The 27,048-nt window shown below is 42.0% G+C and overlaps 1 protein-coding gene across 3 annotated transcripts in view; it reads left to right on the top strand.

Moving 5' to 3' along the window:
* AP-2alpha (adaptor protein complex 2, subunit alpha) overlaps positions 1–27,048 on the top strand; it is a 92,758-nt gene that overhangs the window by 226 nt on the left and 65,484 nt on the right. For 2 of the 3 annotated variants that reach the window (XM_068355066.1, XM_068355064.1), the window contains exons 2-5: positions 18,867–18,943; positions 19,129–19,340; positions 25,502–25,695; positions 25,849–26,080. In XM_068355066.1, the coding sequence (XP_068211167.1) occupies positions 18,880–18,943; positions 19,129–19,340; positions 25,502–25,695; positions 25,849–26,080 (702 nt within the window). In that variant the 5' untranslated portion in view covers positions 18,867–18,879. Of the gene's footprint in view, positions 32–18,866; positions 18,944–19,128; positions 19,341–25,501; positions 25,696–25,848; positions 26,081–27,048 lie in introns of all 3 variants that reach the window. The other variant, XM_068355065.1, reaches the window with a different exon arrangement.

Here is a 27,048-nt window from a genome sequence, read left to right as displayed (position 1 = left end):
GGATTTTGACAGTTGTGGCCGCCTGCTATCGGTGAGTTTTTTCTAAGATTCGTTGCTTCAAATGAATATATCTCTTGAAGAACGGTGTTGTAAACCACCTGGAAGGGATGACGATAACACAAAGATACGTTCTCATCAGGGGTGTGTTAGATTCCTGATTAAGGTGTCTTGTGAGCTTGGAGGAAAGTTTATTGCAGATTACACTATAGGCTTAAAGCAGGTCCCAGTTGGGTTAGATTACGTTGACAAGTTTAATGGTATAATATTGATATGATTCTTTGACGTTTAGTCGGGTATATAAACCATTTATTTTTCTAACTGGTTATGTTGTGTTCCATCCGTTTCTTACCATTGTTTGTATAAACTACCCATTTGAAGTTTCCTTACTCCCCTTATATAGCTTAAACAATAATGTGGGATTTAAGTTGGAAGCCAGGTATTTTTTGGGTGGAAAACACCATTAATGACTGATCTGCGTTGAAAATAATGGTTCAAAATGACAATAAATAAAAATATGACTATTGGGAAAAATATAGGGTTCATGTAATTGGGCATGAAGTCAAGGTATCTTATAACAACCCATAATTTATATTGATTCCCTCAATTGGTCTTTGCTCTGTAGTAGCTCATAAATAAATATTCTTGGCATTCGTATAGTTCTGGCAAGAGGTAACAGATGTGCTGTGCATGCTAACCAAGTGGGTTTTTCACTGAGATGGGCAAAAATACCCACATAGAAAACCAAGTGTTATGATTATAATCAAGTGCCGAAATAGATGAAATTATAATGAATTATCAAATAGACTGAATGCTCCTTCAGATAGTTCCCTCTAATTAACTTATATATATGTGGAAGCTCTTAATTGGTCCAAAATCCCAGCTAAAGTTTGTCATGCAAAAACAGAGGTGCTCCCACAAGCGATCATGAACAACTCCAGTATTGAACCCACCATTAGTATCTCAAAAGTAAGCAATAAACTTATTGAGTCAGTAAAATGCACGATTTGGTCGATTGGTAAGGAAATTGTCATGCTTCAGCGAGCATTTGTCATACGAAGAAAAATGCCAGCAACGAACATTTCTTATTGGTAATTCTTGTTTGGCTAGAAATTAAAGCACAGGACTGTGTATAATTACCTAATGGGGACCAAGGATTTCATTATATAGGTAATTGGTAACCAAGATTATGTTTCTGATTAACTATGAATATTGTGTGCAAGGGTAGATTTCTATGGCATATGGAGACCATACACTGATTGCAGGCTAGTACATTCCTATCTGAGCCTTAGAATTTGATATTCGTTAATCGTTATTAATTTTTGTTATTCTAGCTAAAACCCCTAGTAGTACTTTATTCCCTTACCTTATTTGTATCGTATAAGGAGAGATCCCAATTTTTTTTTTTTTACCTTCAATTAATCTTATAAACTCTGTCGTTAACTCTGCTGTCAAATCATGATGATTGGTTGAATTATGCTGTAGATATTTTTGTAGACTGGAGGACATAGGTCAGCTCAGCATAGTAAAAGTAAATTTCAATACCATTTTGCAACAAGAGGTATGACTAAAATACCCACGCCTAACCTAACTTATTTTGGCATGTTCTTACTGGGACCCTAGTTGGTGGGTATTTCTGCCATTCTTCAAATTACCTGAATTATGATAACTCTAATTCTGATAAGTAACGCTGCAGTTCTAAAAGCGTGACCTCAATAGACATACTTTCATACACTTATCGTAGAGAGCATCCTCTTTTTAAGACTGGCTTGCTAAGGCTGTTATTGTTTTAGGTAGGTCAGATGGAATATTTTAGAATTTTTTCTTAGGTCAAGCTATGTATATTTTGTATTGCCTTTGCTCAGACTTACTTAATGTTTGGTTTGAAGTGTTACCCACCACTTCAATGAAATGAGCATCTATGTGTAAAAGCAGCTATAGGAGTTAGTGGGCTGCATGATAACTACAGTAATTGATCCTTGATAGGCTGGTATGTTCGGGAACTACAATGCTGAAACTTTTTCATTGTTATTGTGAAGTAGTCTAATTTAAATATCCAAATATTTCTCAAATGGTATGAAGGAGATATATTACCTGCAGTAGTTTTATGAAAAAGACACTAATGTATGAGTTTAGTAGATCTGTGTATAATGTGTGGCTCAACAACTATGGTCTACTGTGTGATGGCCACAATCAATTAAAGCCATCATTCATAAAAGAAAACTTTCTTCAGGACTACTAAAGAGTGATACCAAGCAAAGCCTTCAGGGGCATTGAGAGTCGTCATTGATATGTCCTGTAATCTAATTAATACCCAGCACCATCAAGTTCTCTAATTATTTGCCTTATCAATGAAACTTGTCTCCTAATGCCAAATATCTATGGGGAAACTTCAGAAAGAACCAAATATTATATGGTTCAATTAGTCTCTCACCCCGTATACTATCTGACATTAGCTGCCTCAGCCAAAATTGTGAGTTTGAAGTCAATGCCCAATCCTTCATTTGGCATTAACCCTTTGAGGGTCCGATGACCGTTCATGCAATTATATAGAAAGTTTATTCTGCTTTCTAATGCAGTTTTTAGTTTCTATCTTTATTCTTTTATTTCGCTACGAAACGTCAGCCTAAGTAAGTTGACGTGAGGTCATTGCTCACTGTCAAAAAAGTTTGCCTGACAGCAATTGTTTCGGCCAGGACCGTCAAAGGGTTAATACTGCAGACTAGCCCATAGTTCCTTGTCCCCAAATCCTCATCTGACCTGTCCAAAACTGAGTAAGATGTGCAAGTTCAAAATTGGCTCAGAGCCAGAGCAATTCACACTGACAGGGGTATTAGGGCCACCAAATTTGAGAACTATTCTCACTACAATTAGCATTTATTGAAATTTTGAATGTTATCGGTAATGATGGATTGCTATATGGTTAGAATTTTAGTTGTTGTGAAAGGGGAGAGGTCACTATTGTTCATGTATCGTTACAAATACTGTAAACAGTATTCTTATATGTCCCTATATGTAATACAAACCTTTGACCTTTAATAGAAGTATGACTTTAGCGAAGCTGGAAATAGCTGTTAAGCTTTTTAACGGGGTAGACACAGCTGGCTTTTGGGTGGCAGTGAAGCCCCGCCCACCCGACTTCAGCTGCCAGAGATTACAGACATACATCTCGGCATTCCTATTGAAATTTCTAACTTGGTCAGACTTGCAGGTGTGTTCCAGCAAACCTGGTAAGGGATGTGGACAGTACATGAGCAAGCCTGAAGCCAGCGTCCGTAAATTTTGTAACTTCTGCAGGGGACATAACTGTTAGTAGGAGTTCCCCTGTTCTTAGTGTAGGGAGTTTACTAAGGAAAGGAAGAAGTCTGATGAGGGATTCTTTGAACTTTCTTTAGGTATGCCCAATATGATGCCCAAGAAACACTCTAGCTCCTTCCTCCTTCCTTTGGGTTCGAAGACTGCTGCACACTCCTATACTTTCTCCGAGATGGTGTATGTCAGAGGAAGTAAGAAGGAAGCCCATGCCCTTCTCAGAGTTCTTCGAGCGAGACTGGTATTACCTTCCTCACTCAAAGTTCTCCCACTACCATATTGGATGACAACTCTTGTAAGGACTTGGATCTTGGTGTGTTGTGGCCTGCCGTTGGTATCGATGGTGTCCCTTCTGTCAAGGTATGAGGTTGAATCATCAGATCACAAGTCTTGCAAGAGGCCATCCACGGACACTACTGATCAGGAGGACGAGCTAAGCTGTAGTCCCACTCCTGCCCGGGAACGTTCCCCGGTGTTGCCACGTTGACTCCACCTCGCGCAGAAACATCCAGGCAAGTAACAAAAGCTACCCCGATGACCTTTGATGCTGATTGTTCCCAAGATGAGCAATGAACACCTTCCCCATGCACACACGTGAAGAAGGCTGGTCGTCCTATGTGCTTGTCCACTCTGGAGGAGGTGGCTACCCCATATCAAGCTGAAAAGGAGTATAAAGGCTACTGTAAAGACGATAATTCAATCTAAACGCTCGTGAGCATTACCACAATCACCACCTAAGGCTAGAACTGAGAAGGGACTGGATCGAGAGTCCCCATGTGCATGAACACTGTTTGTCGCCAAGGACACCCACTTCACAAGGACACTTTTTTGAGCACTCTGCTTTGGCAAAAAAGCATTCTGAGAAGGCAAATCCACCTTCCCTGGTGAAGTGCCAATACAAGGTCACCGTACTCACGATCTCCACGCACTAAGGCAAGAGCATGGTCACTGACTAGGTCATCTGAGGATTGTGTCACTCTTGGTCCAAGAACCGCTCTAGGTCTCCAATAAGGAGAAATAGTAAAAAATGTCCTCGCTCATCATCTCGCAAGCATAGGGGCACAAAATTGACGGAATCTCGATCATCAAGGTCTAGGCAGCTTGCATTCGAGCTTCACATTCTCACCCCCTGCTTGCTAAGTGAAAACATCGTTGGTCGGATAAATCCTCTCCCATGAGCAACACTCCAGGGAAAGTTTCCCCTTAGAAGTAGAGGAAGTCCAATTAAAAGACCCAATGTAGTGAGAGAATACCAAAGGCTTTTGTATTCTGGGGATTTGAATTCAATTGCAGCCACATTGCCTGTCTCCTTCAATCGCCTGAAGCCCAAGATGAAGCCTATGGCTAAGGCTCACTCATCGGCTTGAGACCGGTCTCAATTACAGGTTACATCTTTAGAACGAGATCGGTCAGTTTCTTGTGACGCCTCTAGGCATGGAAAAAGTTCTTCGAGGCGGAACTCTCCCATAAGTAGGCATTAGGAGAAGAGACAGGCTATATGTAGGACAAACTCACGATGCTCTCTGGAGCGAAGGGAATCTTTCTCTCGAAGAGGATGTTCACGTTATAGCCCTCCCTCAAAATGGAGAGGGACCCAATGATTGGATTGCCTTTTGTCCTGTTCCCCCTCTTGCCCTTCAGAGATCAGGCCACCCTGTGTCTCCTTGACCTTTGAGGATAAGAGAAGAAGGGCAGCAAGGCTGCCGAGACTTCTTGGAAGTCCATGATCCCTTCCATCCCTACGGAGTACAAGCCAGGCTCGATCTGCATCCTAAAGTGGTCACACTTCAAAGGTAGGAAGGAATCATCACTCACATTTGTTGAATCCTCTCCTGAGGGAGAGAGGATGAATATCGGGCTATGGAAGGTTCTCTTCTTCCTGATGCGGGTCCCATCCTGGCAGACACAGAAAACCTGAAGTCAGAATTGATCTTCCTCAACGTTCTATCGATCATCAGTGAATTGAATGATCTTGGAGAGGCAGTCATAAAACCTGTCAATGGCAGGATGATTGATGGTGGTCAATGTTTTAGAGCCCCTTAAGCCTCCAGACCCACCTTTGAGCTTCCCAGGACAGTGTTTGCATAGAATGCACTTGTCAGTGAATTCACAGGTTATCAGATCTGAGAATTCTTTCTGATTGAGCATGTCCACCAAGCTCCTGCCTCTAGCCCTTTTCCGATAGTGAAGGTTCTATGAACCGGGAGAGGCTGTTCTGTCAACTCTTCCGATTGATCCAATGACAACAGCGTTGATCAAGGCACGAAAACAGAATAGACTGAAGTACAAAGACACTTTCTTTCTCAGCCTCCAAGTTAACACCCATGGAAATGATGATGTCTAACCTGCAAGTTACCAGTTGGATCGACCACTAGTGAGAAGCTTTAGCACACTTCACATCTCGGAATCTGTTCAATCCTGAAATGAAGCACTGTAGTAGTTCATGGACCTCGTGCTGTTAGGAACAGAGGCAGTGATATTCCTGACTCATCAGTCAACCAATCAGTGGGAAAACTAGATTCTTAAGAAGGAAGATGCAGTAGCTTCACACTTCTCCAGCCAGGTAGGACAGGAAGCAGCTCTCCCTCTTTGGAACACACTGATCCTGGACATTTTGGCTCATTGTCTTGCAGAGGAGATCGAGAACGCTGTTGAGAAGCAGAGTAAGGACAGTAAATTTGCAGACCAGCTGGTGAATGTCTTATGGGCTGGAAGGATTCTTCAAAAAGTATCAAAGAATCACAGACCCTACATCACCCAACTTTAGTCAGTTTCCTACGAAGAAAGAGATACTAAAGACATAATCTACGATTACCAAGGTCTTTGCACTCGTTTTGAAGACATCTTTCATTAGACAGAGAGGCTAGTTCCCCCCAGGTGGCTCCCAACAATGGCCCCAGTAGTTCTTGAAGTGTTACTAATCAGCAACCAGAGTTCTTACCTTCTGGTGGTGTTGGAGCAGGAATATGAAGTTATTCACTCTGGTACCTGCATGGTGATCCTTATTGCATGTACAGTACTCCTCACCACCTAAGAATCTGTAACCCACAAACATATCCGGGGAGGGGTAGGCTGGTTGTTACAGATTGCCCGGCATTTACAGCCGAACAGGGGCAAAAGGGGTAGGTATCCTATCCGTCTGAGGATATGATCTACAGACAAAACGCACATGCAGTTTTATCTACCTATAATGCATGTAGTATGGCTACTTTACAAGTTTTCTAAAGGATTTAGGGTAAGCATTTGCTTCCGTTTGTGACTGTCAAGCAGATACACTTTAGGGAAGCTGTCAGTACGTTAGAGACGTTTGCAAAGTCCAATCTAGGCAGGAGGACTATTCGAGCAGACATACTCGATTGACAGGGACTCCGTGTAAAGGTTAATTGTGATCTCTACAGCATTGCTTGGTAGATAGGCTGATTCTTTAGGTCTTAACCATCACTCCCCTTGTTCAGCTGAACAAGAAACTTCCACTATTCCTTAGTCACAATTGGTTGGCAGCATTTGAGGACTCTCCAACATCCAAGGGAATTCTATATGCTTTCTCTTTTTCTCCCATATTTACGTTTCGCAGATTACTCAGCAACCAGTAGATGACATCAAGGGTCACCACACCATGACTCTGATCTCTCCTAAGCAGCCACATTCTGATGGTATCTGTATCAACATTTTTCAATATTAATCTTACCCGATGATCATGTAGCTGTCAACTCTGTTGCCCGACAGAAATCTACGGTCGGGATACGCCAGCGATCGCTATACAGGTGGGGGTGTACACAACAGCGCCATCTGTGAGCAGGTACTCAAGTACTTCTTGTCAACAAGAACTCAATTTTTCCTCTGTCGTGCCTCCGGCTAGACCTACTTGGATACGCTGTTGATTCTGGAGTTATTGTTCACGATTTGGTGATGTATTTGCTCTAGAGTTTAGCCTTCGCTATTCAGGAAGCTTTATCATTAGCTTAGCAAGCTTTTGGAATTAATTTGATTTAATTATGGTGACGAAGAGAGTATGGACTCTCTTTCACTTTTAAATGGCCGACCCTTCCCTTAGACGGAAGTGTTGGTGTCGAAGAGAGTATAGACTCTTTCATTTTTTATTTTATATCTCTCCGCCATTTATAGGCCTCTTCGATTAACTTTCCTTTTATTATAAACTTATAAAAATTATTTTTTTCATGTTTGTTTATATGCGACCTTTCCTAATAGTAGGCGGTCCTTACTTGGAACCGAAGTTAATTAACATTGAGCTCGTCATATCGTTTTTCCTGTTAAGAATTTATGCTATTTTAATTTTAATGTTTTTGAAAGAATTTCTTTGATAAGTCTCGTACTGTTTTCAAAGTTGAACTAACGTTTTGTTTAGTCTCCGCAGTTGTTGACGTTCAGAACGTTCAACTTGCGCTCTATCGTTACGATAGAGAGAGAGTATTTCACGGTTTCACGTTGCAGTAAGAGTAAACCGATTCTAGCGTTTCGTTCATTCTTTCTTAGCTTAATTGGTTTTAATTCTATAAAGGAACTTTTTATTTGGGAAACCTTTCAGTTTTTTTCCTTTAACAAATAATATGTTTTAACGATATATATAATTGGGCTCATCTCTCAGGTTCTAAGTCAAGAGAGAGAGAGAGAGAGATAGAGACGGAGGGAGAGAGAGGAGGATAAACGTTTCGTTCAAGCGGGTAACGTTGTTCTCGTTTTTTTGCTCTTCTCCCTAGTCGATATAGGGGAAGAAGGTAAAACGTTTCTAGAGTTTTATTCTTGTTCCCAGGCTTTATGCGGTGAGAGATTTTAAACGTAGTTTATTTGATCTAGTGTTTAGTCTCTTTTCCAGCCACTGAATTCTTTATCTTTCATTATGTTTTTCTGTTACATTGTAATACTGTTTTCGCAATTACTACCTTTTAATGAAGGATAGGATTGCGTGTTTCAGGTACAAACCACTTAAAGTTTCGAGTTCAGTGAAATAAGTGCAAACAGAAAATCAAAAGTGATAAAGTGATATGCGCAAAGTGTTACAGTGTTGCGTTCGAGGGTTCGTCTGTTCGTGCCAGTTGTTCACCTAGTCCGATACCTCTTACAAGCTCCCAAGCCCAGGGGAGAAGTAATGTCGAAGGACTTATGGGTTCCTCAGGCCTTGATCGACGAACAGACGTTTCCCTCTGTGGTTTCGGGTGTATCTACACACGTTGCCGACGTGATCACCCCACCCACACAAAGACGAGAGAGCCCATTTATTCCTCGTCTGCGGAAGAGGTTTCTCGCAGAAACCATGGACCAAATCTTGCAGCTTTTAAGTGCAAGTCGGTCCCTTCCGCGCAAGTCCAACGGCCTAGGTGTAGCCACTGGGTTAGTTCGGACTCGCTGCAGTACGACAACTGCACACCTCCTAAGAGAGGCTAGGTGGTACCGCAACAGGCAGTAACTCCGTCTGTTGCCGCACCAGCTGTTTTAGACCCTCAGTCACAACGGACAGTAGCTCCGTTTGTTGTTGTCTTTCATAGACCCTAGTGGTCCATGCTGCAGACTATACAGTCTCAGCTTGCTCCTTCATGCAGGAGTATCATGCTGGAAGGTTGACAATGCAGCCTGTTAACCTACAACCCGCCGAGGTTGTGCGCTCAGCAGATACTGCGGCTGCCTGCTCCCACCCTCCACCTGTGAGAGCTCCACCACCGATGCGCAGTCCACCCTGCCAGACGCATGTTCTTGCTGCACCATCTGCTAACATGCGTGAGCTACCGCATCAGCAGTGGGAAGGTTCTGTAGAGCTGCCGGGTTCCAGCACTATGCGGCTTTCTCCGCAGCCCATGCAGCATGCTCTGCATACCTTACAGCATGCTCTGCATACCTTACAGCATGTTCTGCATACCTTACAGCATGCTCTGCATACCTTACAGCATGCTCTGCATTCCTTACAGCATGCTCTGCATACCTTACAGCATGCTCTGCATACCTTACAGCATGCTCTGCATACCATACCGCATGCTCCTCAACCCACCGCAGCCCCTCCCACGCACCAGCACTCTGCTTTTGTTGTTGCCAGCTCCCACACTCCGACTGCGGAGAAGGTTGACGATGCACCCGTGGGCCTACACCTCCCACGGTTGGGCGCCCGGCATGGCTTCCTGCTCTCACACTCTTGTTGTGAGAGCTCCTCCACCCATGCACAGTCAACCCTGCCAGATGTATGATGACTCCCACACACAGAGCACTCCGTTGCCGTGCGGGAGCTACCACAAGCTGCCGTGTTTTGACACGGTGTGTCAGCCTCCGCAACACACTGTGGTTACCGCCACTCGCCAGCAGCAAACTAGTCAGGCAGGAGTTGAGGCTTCCCCACACAACTTTGGTTGTTGCCAACTCACAAACTGTCATGCAGTTACATGACGTTGCCTTCTGGTCTGCTACTTATACACCAGTGCTGTATGTCCTCACGCTCCTGTTGTGGTTGACAGTTCAGTTTTTGACAGTTCACAGACTGTCAAGCAGTTTCATAACGTTGCCTTCTGGTCTGCTGCTTTTGCACCAGTGAAACCCTCACTGAGAGAACTTAGCTTTTCTCGGATATGGTTCCTGTAGATGAGAAAGTGCTGTTCTCCCTCCTTCTGATATTCCCTTGAGGACTCTGTCATTTGGAGAGGAGCCTTAAGCTGCTTAGCCTCCTATGGACTTTTATTTAAGCATAACATGCTTCCAGGGAGGGTAAATGGTTCCGCTTCAGTCGCTAACCCCGTCTGTTGCCACACCTGCTCCCATAGACCTTGAGCTTTGTTGCAAGACATGCAGTCCAAGCTTAGTCCTTGATAGAGGATTTTTTTACGGAGTCAGTGTGTCACTGGGAAGACGTTCAACAACCAGCAGAGGTGACTTGTTGTGACGCAGTGCGGCAACCTCAGCAACCCGATAAGGAGTTGTCTGTACTACCCAGACAGTCTAGACAGTTTCGGGTTGTCGCTGTACTTCCTCGCTTCCCCATGGTTGACAGTTCACAGACTGTGCAGCAGTACCATGATCTTGTGTCCGGCTCCGTCAGACGACTGGCTTTTAAGAGCTCCCACAAGTCGTCGCTGTCTGGAGAATCTCAGATGGACTATGGATCTGACCAAGGAACTGGGCCTCCTGGTCAATTTAGAGAAGTCCCAGCTCGTCCCATCCCAGACCATTGTCTACCTGGGTATGGAGATTCAGAGTCGAGCTTTTCGGGCTTTTCCGTCGGCCCCAAGGATCAACCAAGCCCTAGAATGCATCCAGAGCATGCTGAGAAGGAACCGATGCTCAGTCAGGCAGTGGATGAGTCTAACAGGGACACTTTCATCGCTGGCCCTGTTCATCGAGTTAGGGAGACTCCACCTCCGCCCCCTTCAGTATCATCTAGCTGCTCACTGGATAAAGGACATGACGCTAGAGACGGTCTCAGTTCCTGTTTCCGAAGAGATGAGGTCTACTCTAACGTGGTGGAAGAACAGCTTTCTTCTCAAGGAAGGTCTACCTTTGGCTGTTCAGAACCCCGACCGCCGTCTCTTCTCGGACGCATCAGACACGGGCTGGGGTGCGACATTGGACGGACAGGAATGCTCGGGAACATGGAATCAGGAGCAAAGGACACTTCACATCAATTGCAAGGAGTTGTTGGCGGTTCATCTGGCCTTGATAAACTTCAAGTCCCTCCAGCTAAACAAGGTGGTGGAGGTGAACTCCGACAACACCACAGCCTTGGCTTACATCTCCAAGCAGGGAGGGACTCATTCGAGGAAGTTGTTCGAGATCGCAAGGGACCTCCTCATCTGGTCAAAAGATCGAAAGCTCACGCTGGTAACGAGGTTCATTCAGGGCGATATGAATGTCATGGCAGATCGCCTCAGCCGGAAGGGTCAGGTCATCCCCACAGAGTGGACCCTTCACAAGAATGTTTGCAGCAGACTTTGGGCCCTGTGGGGTCAGCCAACCATAGATCTGTTCGCTACCTCGATGACCTAGAGGCTCCCGTTGTATTGTTCTCCGATTCCAGACCCAGCAGCAGTTCACGTGGATGCTTTTCTGCTGGATTGGTCCCATCTCGACCTGTATGCATTCCCGCCGTTCAAGATTGTCAACAGGGTACTTCAGAAGTTCGCCTCTCACAAAGGGACACGGCTGACGTTGGTTGCTCCCCTCTGGCCCGCGAGAGAATGGTTCACAGAGGTACTGCAATGGCTGGTCGACATTCCCGGGACTCTTCCTCTAAGAGTGGACCTTCTACGTCAACCTCACGTAAAGAAGGTACACCCAAACCTCCACGCTCTTCGTCTGACTGCCTTCAGACTATCGAAAGACTCTCAAGAGCTAGAGGCTTTTCGAAGGAGGCAGCCAGAGCGATTGCCAGAGCAAGGAGGACATCCACTCTGAGTCTATCAGTCTAAATGGGAAGTCTTTCGAAGCTGGTGCAAGGCCAATGCAGTTTCCTCAACCAGTACCACTGTAACCCAGATTGCTGACTTCCTGTTACATCTAAGGAACGTAAGATCCCTTTCAGCTCCTACGATCAAGGGTTACAGAAGTATGTTGGCAGCGGTTTTCCGCCACAGAGGCTTGGATCTTTCCACCAACAAAGATCTACAGGACCTCCTTAGGTCTTTTGAGACCTCAAAGGAACGTCGGTTGTCCACTCCAGGCTGGAATCTAGACGTGGTCCTAAGGTTCCTTATGTCATCAAGATTTGAACCTCTCCAATCAGCCTCTTTTAAGGACCTCACATTAAAAACTCTTTTCCTTGTGTGCTTGGCAACAGCTAAAAGAGTAAGTGAGATCCACGCCTTCAGCAGGAACATAGTTTTCACATCTGAAACGGCTACATGTTCCTTGCAGCTCGGTTTTTTGCTAAAAACGAGCTTCCTTCACGTCCTTGGCCTAAGTCGTTCGAGATCCCAAGCCTGTCCAACTTGGTGGGGAACGAACTGGAGAGAGTACTTTGCCCAGTTAGAGCTCTTAGGTACTATCTAAAAAGGTCAAAACCTTTACGAGGACAATCAGAAGCCTTATGGTGTGCTATCAAGAAGCCTTCTCTTCCAATGTCTAAGAACTCAGTTTCTTACTACATCAGGCTTCTGATTAGGGAAGCACATTCTCATCTGAAGGAAGAAGACCTTGCTTTGCTGAAGGTAAGGACACATGAAGTGAGAGCTGTGGCTACTTCAGTGGCCTTCAAACAGAACCGTTCTCTGCAGAGTGTTATGGATGCAACCTATTGGAGAAGCAAGTCAGTGTTCGCATCATTCTATCTCAAAGATGTCCAGTCTCTTTACGAGAACTGCTACACCCTGGGACCATTCGTAGCAGCGAGTGCAGTAGTAGGTGAGGGCTCAGCCACTACATTCCCATAATCCCATAACCTTTTTAACCTTTCTCTTGAATACTTTTTATGGGTTGTACGGTCGGCTAAGAAGCCTTCCGCATCCTTGTTGATTTGGCGGGTGGTCAATTCTTTCTTGAGAAGCGCCGAGGTTAGAGGTTGTGATGAGGTCCTTTAGTATGGGTTGCAGCCCTTTATACTTCAGCACCTAAGAGTCGTTCAGCATCCTAAGAGGACCGCTACGCTCAGTAAGGAAGACGTACTTAATAAAGGCAGAGTAATGGTTCAAGTCGACTTCCTTACCAGGTACTTATTTATTTTATGTTATTTTTGAATAACTAATAAAATGAAATACGGGATACTTAGCTTCTTTGTTAACATGTATGCTGGTCTCCACCCACCACCCTGGGTGTGAATCAGCTACATGATCATCGGGTAAGATTAATATTGAAAAATGTTATTTTCATTAGTAAAATAAATTTTTGAATATACTTACCCGATGATCATGAATTTAAGGACCCGCCCTTCCTCCCCATAGAGAACCAGTGGACCGAGGAGAAAATTGAGTTCTTGTTGACAAGAAGTACTTGAGTACCTGCTCACAGATGGCGCTGTTGTGTACACCCCCACCTGTATAGCGATCGCTGGCGTATCCCGACCGTAGATTTCTGTCGGGCAACAGAGTTGACAGCTACATGATCATCGGGTAAGTATATTCAAAAATTTATTTTACTAATGAAAATAACATTTTTCTTTCTTCCATTGTTAGGGAAGCTCCCCGATCATCACAGTGAAGAATACCGCTCAGCCCTCGATTAAAGTTTTCAACTATGACTCGGGACTCATTGCAAGAAATCTGCTGGGAACTTTTTCGAGTTCGCAAGTCTCTCAAATGATCTTGCGGAACCTGGGTGACGGGTGGCAGGTAGGGCTTTGACCTTCAAGACATTATCTACTAGCCTAGCCTAGACGAAGAAATTAGGAAACGACATTTCTTGGTTTGTGTCGCAAGTCATTCTGGATAGAATATCTCCGTTTTGTTTCTGGGGTTTGTGTTCAGGACTTAGAACCCAGTTGTTCACAACTTGAAGTTAATCTTTGTTTTCCCTACAAAAAGTCACTAATGGGAACAAGGAAGACCAGCCTTCCCAACCTTGGAGAACACAACGACTCTTCCAACAGTAACGGAAGGAATGAGAGAATAAATCTTTGTGGGCTGTTCAGTTGTGCTCCTCTGCCGGGCGAAGAAATGGAGCATCCTGGATTCAAGCGCACAAAGTTAGTAAAATTTAGTCTTCTGTGTCCAATAAAATAGTCGAGTCTGGAAGACGTTACACCGAGCGTTTTTATCTCTTTACCCAGCCTGACTTGATACTTGAAGTATCAAGTGCTAAAATGATGATACATAATTGATTTTATTCAACAATTACTGTCCTGATTCAGTGGTTTGGGGGCAAATACCCAACAGACACCCATGTTATGGGCCCATGTAATTAATCTCATTGCCATTATTGTTTGTTGTTAATTCCCCCTCTTAGTTCATTAGTCACGGTCCATTCCAGCATTCTCAGTGTGGAGAACGGATGTGCTGTCCTTCTCTCTCAGCAACCCATTTACTCATTCCAATGACTAAATGCAAACTGGCCTTAACTTTAAAAACTTTCCTGTTTCTCTTTCTTTCAGATTGATTGTAACATGAGGCTTTACGATGCTGGTTTGTTTTGGCATTGAAGGACGCCTCTGCGGCACCTCTATGTCAGCTGTGGATACGTATGCTCATGGCCTTTGTCCTGCGTACAGGAGTCACTCCTGTATTCATTAGTCTCCTTGTAGTGTGTGTAGGGAGTGGCCTCCATCCCAGTGGCTGTGGTTCGGTAGGCGGTGGAAGAAGAAAGCCAAGAAGACCTCTTTCCCTTCGACTTCATCTTCAAAGGTGAAGAAACCCCACCGTCTTACTCTATCGGCTCGTTCCCATCACTCTGACTCTGCTTGATCGGTTTCCTCTTGGGATTAGTGGAGTAGGAGTGGTGTCCCTTTGACCCCGGATAACCTTGAAGTTTTGAGGACTTTTCTTGCTTCCCATAGAGAAGCAGTGCTGCTCAAAGCCATAGGGGTCTCTCTCTCTGCTGATGCTGTGCGTCATCTGTGGCCTTCCTTCGGGCTTGCAGGTTCCCCGTACAAGAAATGGCTGCTTGAGGTCCTTTGGTTAGGAACACAGCAGGATTGCATAGCTGCCTCACCAGGGGTTGACTATGGTCCCCCTCCCCCCCCCCAAGACTCCGAAGGTCGCATACCAAAGGAGCCTCTCGTGTCTCTACCCGTAGTGACCTCGGCTTCTGTTCGACTGCCCGCTCGTCAACCTCTTACGGGAGGGAGGACGAGCATGGGGAAGCACAGATCCTAGTCTCGTGGATGAGTCGCTTGGTGTCGCCCCAATCAGCCAGTGGTAGCAAGGTGGGCGGGCGACGAGCTCCTCCGCCTGGAGAAGGTCTGAGTGCTCCGTGTGTCAGCGCTCACCTCTCCAACGTTCACCCCAGTAATGTTCACCTCGCCAGCGCTTGCCTCACCATCAGTTGGTACAGCAATTACACACTATTGGGTACTGCTGCTTCGGTAGCGTTACTCACTACGTCTTCCTGCCCTACTATGGTAGTTGGTGAGAGCCCTCTCATCCGTGATCAACAGACTGACTGCTTTCTCTTCCTTAGGAAAACAGAGCTTGTGGCCGAACACTGATGTTCCACACAACCGTGCTCTTCCTTTCCTGGGAACTCACCCAAACCGGGGAAGCACTCTTGAAGCACCCCATCAGATGCCCTTGCCTTTTCAAAGGACTTGGTGCAGGCAGTTCAGTAGGCTGTATCAAGAGCCACCCAGGATCCTCCAGCATTACCTCCACAGGGTACGCTTACCATCCCTTTGGAGGTTTTGAAGTCCTCTGGGAGGAGTAGTCCTTCGGCCATCATAAACGCTGTAGCATTGCTGTTAAGCAGGTTCCTCCTGCGGTGGCTCCTCTCTTTCCTTCTCCTCAGCCATTGTCAAGGTACCAACAGTATCTTAGTACTATACAAAGGCCTCTAACACCATCTTGGACCCCTAGTGGGAAAGGCTTGGCATCATTCTGATCAAGCCACAGAAAAGGAAATAAGGTCACCAAGCGTTTACTCCCACTCTGGGGACTCTCCATCCCTGGACTAGTGGAGGCTCGAGATCTCCCAGAGAAGTCTTTTTCACAGGCAATTATCGGCTTTCCCCGATGGAATGGGATCAATGGAAACCTCCCGCTCCTTCTGTGGAGGTTCTAGTTCCTCCTCCCATACCTTCTGAGGATGTTAGACGCAAGGAGCCTATGAGGAAGGATAATCCTCTTCTTGCACTTTAACATTTGACTGTGAGAGAGGAAAGACAAGAAGACCATTCCTAAGAACTGGCACTCGACATCCGAGCAGCCCAGGTCTGTCTCCGTAAGACAGGACATAGCAGCCTCCCTCCTAGGTTTCGGGTCTCTCCTCGCAGATCAGTTGTCAACCGTAACTCACCCCAGTTTCCTATACAGAACTCTAGGGTGGAAGACCCATTTGATGGTGGCTCGGAGCACTCTTGACGGAATGTGGCCTGCGTCCGCAAGTCTTAAAATTTCTCCCTTGGAGGGCAAGAACACTGTCCTGGATCTCTTCTGCGACATCTCCTGGTCCACCAAGACTAAGGTAGTATTGCCTTGGTCTAGAGGGGTCAAGGGTGCCAAAATGAGTGCTTACACCCAAGTGGAAGGAATCTGACAGTTTCTTAGGTCAGTGAACTCGTCCTGTTTGCTCCCTCCGCTGTACGCATGACAGACGAAATACTGTACTACGAGATTGTCGATCACAAACCGTGACATCTTCCGCTAGATCTAGCAATTTTGGCTTCAACCCAGAATATGTATCTTGACAAGTTTGCCTCTTTGTCAGTGGCTTTCATGGCGGTGGATGCCGCAAGCATGGAGCATGTTGCAAAGAGCTCTTTGCAAACCGCTTCATTGTTGGACTACTGGTTGGGGTCAGTGGGAGACCTCTTCAGAGATGAAGACTTTTCCATCGCCCATAAAAAGGAGGCAGTGTCTGTCTTCATTCTTTTAGGTGCCAGGACGGTGGAATGCTTAACCTACAATGTCCTCAACCAGTTGGTCAACTGGGTTTTGAGAAGACGGGATACCGGGAAATAAAAATTTCAGAAGCAGGTGCCTAGGAGGGAAACTATGAAACTTCGCAACTCTTCAATGGACGGTTTCTACTTCTTCAACATGGAGAACATCGAGGCAGCTGCCTGGAGGAGGAGGAAGGCGAGCCAAGGCTCCCTCCTCCATTGGGCAATGACTTCTCGCCCCTACTTTTCGGCACCACTGCAGCAGTGATCGCCACCGATGAAGTGCCGGGGTCATATGAAAGGGTCGCAAGCACTAAAGCTGGCAAGTTTAGAGAACTTGACCATTCCTGACTGAAAATGGGTTTCCATAGTTCCACTTGTAACCTGATATACTGTAAGTGCATATATATTTGTCCCCAACCTCCATGCTAGGTGGAGTCGGGTAATGTCTAGGTTTAAGTGTGAAACTTCGCTCCAATTTTGCCCTTACCTGGTCAAGTCACAATGCTTAGTTCACATGCCATCACATGGGCCGCTCAGGCTGTTATCTCTCACGTATTCTGAGAATTAGCGAGGTGACAGGGTGTCTTGAGGAAGCTCATGTGAAGCACAGAGTTTCCCCCAGGGCAGAAATCAGCCAGTTGTTTGAGGACTTCTATCCACCTGATAGTGAGCCTCCACTGCAAAGAGTGAAAGGGTGTGTATATACTGCAGGAACAAATGACAAATATGGAAATAATTTTTATTTTTCCTAACTAAACAAATCTTGAGCTCTCTACACATTATTGTACCGCCATCACCTATCCCCCTAGAAGTCATGCCTGCAATCAAAAGTAACGTCATGTTTCTAGTGCGGGCTTGAGCAGGGTTGCCGGTCTACCCCTGCTATCCCTCACCATCTGGTAGTGGGTAGTAACATCTTGCTATAACTGTTTAGGCTAGGTTCAGCTGTTGCCGAAGTAATTTCTCCAGTGTAAAGAGCTCAAGGATTGTATACTGTAGTTAGGATAAATACAATTTACTGTACAGTATTTCAAATTTTGTCGTATCATTGCACTTGTTTGATCACCCTTGGAGTTTGGCCAAAGTTATATTGGTATGGGCCTTTAGTTCAAGAGTCGTCGTAATGGTAACTTCTCCAAGCCCAAGGGAATCTATAAAATTTGTCTTTTATGTTAGAAGATTGAAATTCACTACAGTATATGTATACAGGAAAAAGATTTCATATACTGTACTAACGATTAATATACTAACTGACCAAGATGTTTATTTTGTAGGATTCTTCCTTAACATGAAGTATTGTATGTTTAGGTAGTAAGGATAACTATCGAAATGATTTAGATTTATAGAATGATTTGTACAGTACGTATACTGTATACTTTTAAGTGTAAAATATTGCACACTACTATTAATTATTTGCGAAATGTCTTGATATGTAAAATTTAAAGGTGTATAGTTCTATTAGAAATTATATACAATAATACAATTCTTGAATGGGGTTTTATATTAGTGTTTGTGATTTCTCACTTCTGTGCTTGGGATTTGTGTACCCATTTACTACAGAAACAAGTGACCAGCATAATTGTTTAAAATTTTAGATATTCAGTGTAGTATTATGGAAATGTCTGCTATATTTTTTATACTATTATACAGTGTAGTAAATGTATTGTATACATTATTGGTGGTTGGTTGGTGTAATTTTATTAAGTATAATGCGTTATAAAGTCTTTTGAATGATCAATGGTTGTTATTTCTAATTATTTCTTGGTATGTTATTCTCATGGCTGTAAATTACAATGAGCAATCTATTACTGTGTATCCAGTAACTTTTCATGAAAATTGTTAGATATGTTTTTAGTTTCTTAATTAAACGTGGCTAGCAGTACCAGCTGAACTCGGCTGAGTCCCTGGTTAGGCTGGAGGAACGTAGAGAGTAGAGGTCCTCTTTTTTGTTTTGTTTCTTTGTTGATGTCGGCTACCCCCCAAAATTGGGGGAAGTGCCTTTGGTATATGGATATGGATGGATTAAACGTGAAAGCAATATGCTTTAGTTATGAATGGTCCCTTTGAGGTTTACATTAGAATTTTCTTTATTCTGCAGAAACGCAACCAAGATGCCAGCGGTGCGTGGGGATGGGATGCGAGGCCTTGCGGTCTTCATCTCGGATATTAGAAATTGTAAGTAAATGCTGAATGATCAGACGTAGCTATTCTGATGAATACACTTCTTTATGTTTTGTTTTTCTTTGAAATAAGAAAGTCACTCTAGTAAAAAGTTCATTGAATCTAAGTCAACGTATTTATGGTATATTTTTATTGAAATAGAACTTCTATTGTGTTTCTATAATTTGATAATCTTGCAGGTAAAAGCAAGGAGGCTGAAGTGAAGCGCATCAATAAGGAACTGGCAAATATTCGTTCAAAGTTCAAGGGTGATAAGACGTTGGATGGTTACCAAAAAAAGAAGTATGTTTGCAAACTGTTGTTCATCTTTTTGCTTGGCCATGATATTGATTTTGGCCATATGGAGGCAGTGAATCTCCTTTCATCAAACAAATATACAGAAAAACAAATAGTAAGTCTTATGGATTTTGTTTATTAAAGCTAATTGGAATGCATTAGCTTTCCCTGAAATGATTTCCTCTGCCAGTACTGCATTTTAAAAGTGAACCCTTCTTGAATGTATCATAAGCTTCATCTAGCTTTTAGTGCACATGGTTTTTTTATACACTATATTCTAGGCTGACTTCACTCCTCTGTTATGAACATGCTTAATTTACAAATGCTAGGTCTTTAGCGTAAGTGAAAATGTACATTATTTGGATATAGTTAAGCATGAGCTAAGACTGTTTTTAGTTTTTCTTTTTTGGCAGATAACCAAATTAGATTCTTCTATCCTTTGACTTTCTGAGCTCTTAACAAATCTTAATAAAAAGTGAAACATTTTTCATGTTTTTTGTACTGTATTATTTTTGTGATTCACTAACTTTTATTACTAGTGAAAATACTGTATGTCTTATTTCTTTGAACCTCTCCTGATTTCCATATTGCTTCCTTAGAAGCATGGTTTAATCGACATTTACCTGTAATTAAAAATTTTTTCCCCAATTTCTTTTCCATCAATAAGTACGGTATATGCCCTTAGGAAATGAATGGAATATTTTTACGAGGGTAAGGGGCAAGAAACCCAGTACTGATTTGCCAGTGTCTCTATATCTTCAGTTTCTCTGTTGAGACAGTTTAGTTCAGATGTTCTCCCAGTTTTTTACTTATTACTATGCATTAAAATGTCTTTCCCTGGATTTGTTAGCAATTATTGTGTGGAGTGTTAAAGGAAATTGTTTCTGGGAGGTCATAATCCACATGCTCTTTGTATATTGGTTAAGGTCAATACGGTACTATGATACAGAAAACCATTGCATCATGATCCCTCTCGTGGAAAAGTATGTTTCACTGATTGCTGATCAAGTTGAAAGTTCAAAACACTAATGGGAACTTGCTTTTAGTTTAAGGGAAAACCCTGGGAGACAAGGCTTGTAGAATATAGTGGGGATGATGACAATAAGGACATGCCTACGCCTTTAGATAATTTACAAAGCCATTTGTTGATAGTGACGAGCTTCAAAAGGTCTTGACATTGCTAGCTTCCTATGCTAAAATCAGTAGTCCCGTAAATCTAATCATAAAAGTGGCATTTTTTATCTCAACTGCTCGGTTGCCAAACCTAACGTAACTTTCCAAGTTGAGGTTAGTATTAGTGTTTCTTTCAGTAAGGTTTCTGTAAGTTCCCTGTGCAGTACAGATTCGATACCCTCTCACACACCCTTAAATACAGTACTTTAGAACACACACACACACACACACACACACACTCTCTCTCTCTCTCTCTCTCTCTCTCTCTCTCTCTCTCTCTCTCTCTCTCTCTCTCTCTCCCTCCCCCCTTGTACCTGCACATATACCCAGCAGTAATGTCTCCTTTGTAAACCATGAGTTAAAAAGTGAAGCTTAAGATTAAATTTCCTACATATAATTTCCCTTGAAAGTAAGTTCTGGTTTGGCTTTGACTAAGAATGGCTACTAATTCTAGTTTTGTTTTAGTCGTCTTTGATGCCTCAAATAACAATTAGCTCATCATTACAACTAATAAACGAAAACCTTTAAATTCAGGGTTCACTAGCTAATTTACTATTTGCTGTGTGGGAGTAATAATCTTGTATGTGTTACTGAAATACTTTCATTTGCAAGTTAATTTAGTTTTTTTTAGTAAATCCTCATTTAGCAGGGAAGGCTACGCTTGTTGATTATAGAGGGAATGGTGATGCTAATACCACTCCATGCAGTGTCTGCTTTACAGCCTATGAAATTATTGCCGGTAACTCATTTTTTTGGTACAGTAACTCAGAAATCCTATTATTTCTTGATTCAGAGTAATATTTCAGATGTAACCTACCCTGTTTCAAACCTTAACCTAGCTCCTCAAGTGGTAACTTGTACGATTCAATAAATTTTAATGATACGTGTTGTCTCCCAGATCAAAGATCCTTTCGCTAAGTCTCAAATTCTCTGTCTACTTTGCCCTTCAACAGCATAAACATTGCTCTCCCACATTCCTATAATTTGAAAGGCTTAAAACTGAGATGGTAGCCTGCATCATTATTATTATTATTATTATTATTATTATTATTATTATTATTATTATTACTCATTTTATTATTACTCATTTTATTATTACTAGCTAAGCTACAACCTTAGTTTAAAAAGCAAGATACTATAAGTCCAAAGGCTCCAACAAGGAAAAATAGCCAAGTGAGAAGAGGAAATAAGGAAATAAACTATAAGAGAATTAATGAACAATTAAAATAAAATATTTAAAGAACAGTAACAACATTGAAATAGATCTTTCATCTATGAACTATTAAAACTTCAAATAAACAAGAGGAAGAGAAATAAGATGGACCCTTAAGCAAGAGAACTCTACCTTAAAATTGTGGAAGACCATGTTACAGAGGCTATGGCACTACCCAAGACTAGAGAACAGTGGTTTTATTTTTGGGTGTCTTTCTAGAGAAGCTTCTTACTATAGCTAAAGTGTGTCTTTACCCTTATCAAGAAGAAAGTAGCCACTGAATACAGCATAGCAGTTAATCCCTTGAGTGAAGAAGGATTTTGTGGTAATCTCAGTATTGTCAGGTGTATGAGGACAGAGGAGAATGGGGAAAGAATAGGCTAGACTATTTGGTGTATATGTAGGCAAAGGAAAAATATGCTGTAACCAGGTAACAGGGATCTAATGTAGTACTGCCTGGTCAGTCAAAGGACCCAATAACACTCCAGTGACAGTATCTCAACAGGTGGCTGGTGCCTAGGCCAACCTACTACCTAATAGCTCTCCTCGTTTTCTCGTTAATGCAAGTTCCTCCAAACCGCTCCTTATCTCTTAGGTGCAGAGATATTAGTATAGATATTTTAGTACACCTCTCGTGAAATGAGTGCTCTTTTCTTCTTATCATTCCCACAGTTTGCCATGATACAGCATGTGTTAAACAATTTCAGGTTCTTTACAAACAACAGAACCCTTTCTGTCCAAAGAGGGAATGGTTCACAGATCTGTGGCCTGTGTTGTTAGATTTTAAAACATTGTTGACATAGAAATAATTCTGCTCTAACAACCAATCTCAAAGGTGATTCATCCAAACCCATCCATGCTACATCTAACCTTATGGAGACTAGCCACCATATGCCCGAAAACAAATTGTTATTGAAGCGCTCTAGATTCTAGACTCGTTTATAAGTTCTAAGAGTCTACCAGTAATTTATATAAAAAACAATGGGATGTTTATTATGTCATTGACTAGAACTAGTTTGGCAAATTAAACTTTCTATATCAGCCATTAAGGGATATAGATATTTGCTTAATTCTGTCCTTGAGCATCTGGTATTGATTAGATTTGTCCGCAGGTATTATAGAAGACATATTTAGATAGTAAGGTAAATTTTCAGGAATTTTTTATGTGGTTTTACAGTTTAAAAGGTCCAAATTTTGAACCATCGGAAAATAATTCTCTTATAGATCTCACGGCTAAAACACTTCTGGTTAGCATTAGCTTCAGCTAAATGTGGGATAGAACTACAAGTGCTGTTTACCAAAGTAAACTTTGGGGAACACACGTTACTTTTGTTCCATTTGTCTTCTTTAGAGCCAAAAAAGATTTTTCAGATTACAGTTTGCCTCAATTTTTTACATCTCTTCTTTAAAGAAGGATGAAAACATTTTAGCAGAAAAATATTTTTGTTCTGTTAAGAGTCATTAGCTGTTAAGTGTTATTCGGACAAAGTTATTGATATTAGAGGTAGTGTCCCTATTTTTTTTTTTATGCGGGATTATGGTCCCTTATTGCCTTTGACCTAAAGTGTATTGTCATTTGAACTAAATCTAATACAAGGCTTGAAAGTGAAGGTACAAATTAGTATTGCAGCTACTGTACTTTTAATTTTTGAAGAGATCTTTCTTTGAAAAGTTATTCAGCTGCAGCTTCATTGCATATCAAGTCAATTTTTGCTGAACATTAATTTCAAATTTGGTTAATATATGACTTGCCTATGAATATATGGTGTTCTAATTTGATGATCGATTTGGAATCAATAAAAGTATCATTTATATCAAGAAGTTGCATTTAGAGATGATCTATAATCGGGTATTTTGAATTGCATTAGTAAGCAATTTGGAGACTGTATTTCAAACCGTATTTTCGTTCTCTGGCTTTCCACCTCCAAATGATTTTGGGAGTCGGCAATATGAACATCAGGGGAGGTTAATTGCAATAACAGAATTTTAATAAAATTTATTTCTTTTACAAATCTGAAATTCTTATTCATATAAGCACCCTACTCTTCCCTGACTTGAGGTATCAGAGAATAGGGATAATTTAGACTTTGAAACTGAAGGGACAAAGAGACTTGGGTGCTTCAGTTTTGGGCATCTTCCCACTTACTTCTAGAATGTTCAATAACTTCATTAAGGGCATGTGTTTATTGAAGGGAAAGAAAACTGGAAAATTATCAAATTAAGATTTTTACTGGTCAATATGATTCAACCGAGATTCGAATGAGGACGAAATATGAACATCATGGGAGTATAGAAATAAGAATTTTTTTTATTAGAATTACATTTATTCTTAATTTAGGTAGGCTAAGCTAAGACTGGTTTTTTCTGTAAACTACCTCATTAAATTCTTTATTCTTTATGTCTGGCATTTTTTTTAATACAAAGATTGTGCATCACATCACATCTTTACAACCCCTATGATTCGAGGCCCAGCATACAGCCATATGGGCCAAATTTGTAATCAATGACCTGCCTTTCAAGCTTGAGGCAACTTCTTTATACTATTACCTCATAGGGTGCTAGTGCCATCATTACTTAAGGTCTTTGCAGCATTTCTTTCACCCCTAGTTGCACTTCCTTTATATCTGTCTACTTTACTTTTTTTTTTTTTTTTTCTGTATCCAACCGCTTCCAACTTTTACCTTATAGTGTAACTCCGAAAATGCTGAATGGTATCATAGCACTGAGTTATATAGTCAAATTCTTTATATCTTATCAAAGATTACTAACAAAAGAATATTTTTTTATTTTTTTAGACTGCTTAGCAGTTACTGCAGTAGCCCAGGGTATTATGATATTGAAAATGGTCTTGGATACAGAGAAATTTTCATTAGTCCAATTTAAACAGATTATTTCCTTCATGTATTAATGATTATAAATAGGGGAAATGTTGTACAGTATATAAAGTTCTCTGGCATCGTGAAGAGCACAAATGTTGGCACATTTGATTAGAGTGCCGTGGCATTGAATATTGCTCAGTAAACTTCAGCATTGTGCTGCAATATCAATTCCCTAATGTCCTGTGTTTTTAATTCAAATATGAAGTTACAATATCTTCAAATTTTATTTTTAAATGATTTTTTCCTCTTGTAATATAGTCAGACTTTACCATTTGTAGGGGGATAGGTAGAAAACTCAGCAGGGGAGGCTGAAAAACTGCACAAAATTTACTACACCTTCAATGAAACTCCCGGACTTCCTATATTCTTGTGTGGCTAGAATTTTTTTTGTATCAGCCTTGAGGTAAAAGACAAAAATAATACTACAGTATTCATAGTTTTATAACTCCAAATAGAGAAGACAAAAAAACATTATTACACCTCTAAGTGCTTGAAAATTTTCTTAACCACTGGAACAGTTTTGAGTTACTCTCCTGTGTTATGTAGCTTGGTATGCTGTGCTGTATTGGATCTTACTTGTATTACTTTATACATTTTTCAGTAAAGGTATATATACAATTCTATAGATGTGAATGCAGCGTAACTGAAAAGACATCTTTTTTACTTACAGACCAAAGTTATATAACAGGGGAGAGTGTGTTGAGACTGATACTGTTATGCAAGTGAATTTTTAAGTACTAGTGCAGTATTGTAATGCTTTTTTTTTTTTTATCGACTTCAATGCCTGTTCTGTATTTGCTGTTATGTAATTGTGAATAAATAGCCATAGATATTACTTCATAGAATTACAGGGCCTTCCCGTGAATGACCAAATTGTAATTATCAAACCTGTGAATGGTAAGGTCTGATTGCATAGTATTTGATATTACACCTAAGTGATATGCTTATCCATGAATAAATTCCTTTTTTCCATCCTTATTGGTTACAAAGAGATTTCATTTTAATTTTCAGGGCTACTTGTTCATTTCTGTGTTAGTAAATACAAACAGTGACCTCATCAAACTTATAGTGCAAAGTATCAAGAATGACTTGGGATCACGTAATCCTGTCCATGTTAACCTTGCTCTGCAGTGCATTGCCAACATTGGCTCTAAAGAAATGGCTGATGCCTTTGGCAATGATATCCCCAAATTGCTTGTATCAGGGTGAGTATCACTTCTTGTATCCTTTTGACTAGCTGAAATATCATTATAATCTGTATGTTCTTTCAAATCATGCAGAAAGCAAATACAGTAGTCAAGTCTTGTAATGGTGCATTGAGCAACAATGAATTAATCCTCTTTGTCCTATCATTTCAGTGAAACTATAGATGTAGTTAAGCAGTCGGCTGCCTTGTGTCTCCTTCGTTTGTTCCGAACTACTCAAGAAATAATTCCTGGCGGTGAATGGACGTCACGCATAATCCATCTGTTGAATGATCAGCATATGGGTGTGGTGACAGCTGCATGTTCACTCATTGAGGCTCTTGTGAAGAAGAATCCTGATGAATACAAAGGCTGTGTCTCATTAGCAGTCTCTCGTTTGTCTAGAGTAAGATAACAAAGTGTTTTCAAGTTCAGTTTTAAGTAAGATTATTTTTTTAACTCAAATTTTTCTTTTACAAGCATTAGTCCTCTGAAATGAATCTGTATTTTTGGCTATATTTTTTTTCTCTAATATCCTAAATGATCTTTGTTCCGACACAGAGACTTACCTCGAAACACTTTCTTAGGAGGTTACTGGTAACTCCTCTTAGACGACCAGAGTTTTGTGTAGTTTACCCTATCTCCATGTTCTATAGTGTCCTGATTAGCGGGAGAGAAAGTGACCTGGGGGCAATGCCCGATGAAGGTCGCTTGGCTTTGATATCGACCCACCAGTAAGTTTTCTGGTCGCGTCGTGTGTACACGTCGCTCCTCATACTCTGTGCGACTCCCTTTGTGTTTGATTCCACGTGCTTCCCACGTGGTCTGGATTCCTTAGCGTGTGTTTAGTGCCTTACCTACGTTCTTTTGAATTCGCTCCCTTGTGCTTTCCTAGTGTTTTAGTGCTTTCCCTTTTGGTTTTCTTGTGTCTACGGCCCTTTGTGTTGTGCTATGGAGCACGCTTGCCGTTGTCCTGGGCCTAGAGCCGGTAAATCGTGCGGGGCTTTTCTGTCCAAGCCCGATGTTGACCCACATACGCTGTGTACCTCGTGTAGGGGTAAAGCATGTTCGCCGTCGGACAAGTGTTCCGAATGTGCCGATTGGACCAAGGTCCAGTGGGTAAAATTCGGCACCAAAAAGAAGACGTCGAAGAGGTCCCCTAGGAAGACTAGCGTATCTTCCCCTGCAACTTCAGCAGGAGAAGGGTCAGGTAGGGTACATCCTTCATCCCCTACCCAGAGTAGGGGATGAGGTAAGTCCAGGGAGAACAAGCAGATGGCTCAGCTTTCCCAAGAGAGGAATTTGTTGGCGATTCTTCGTTTGCCAAGTCAGTTCAGGCGCCCGTAAGTTAGTGTAGTGGGGGTCCGAGGGACG

Source organism: Palaemon carinicauda, chromosome 31 (assembly GCF_036898095.1).
Source record: "Palaemon carinicauda isolate YSFRI2023 chromosome 31, ASM3689809v2, whole genome shotgun sequence".
Taxonomy (NCBI): domain Eukaryota; kingdom Metazoa; phylum Arthropoda; class Malacostraca; order Decapoda; family Palaemonidae; genus Palaemon; species Palaemon carinicauda.
This window is presented reverse-complemented; position numbering and strand designations above follow the sequence as displayed.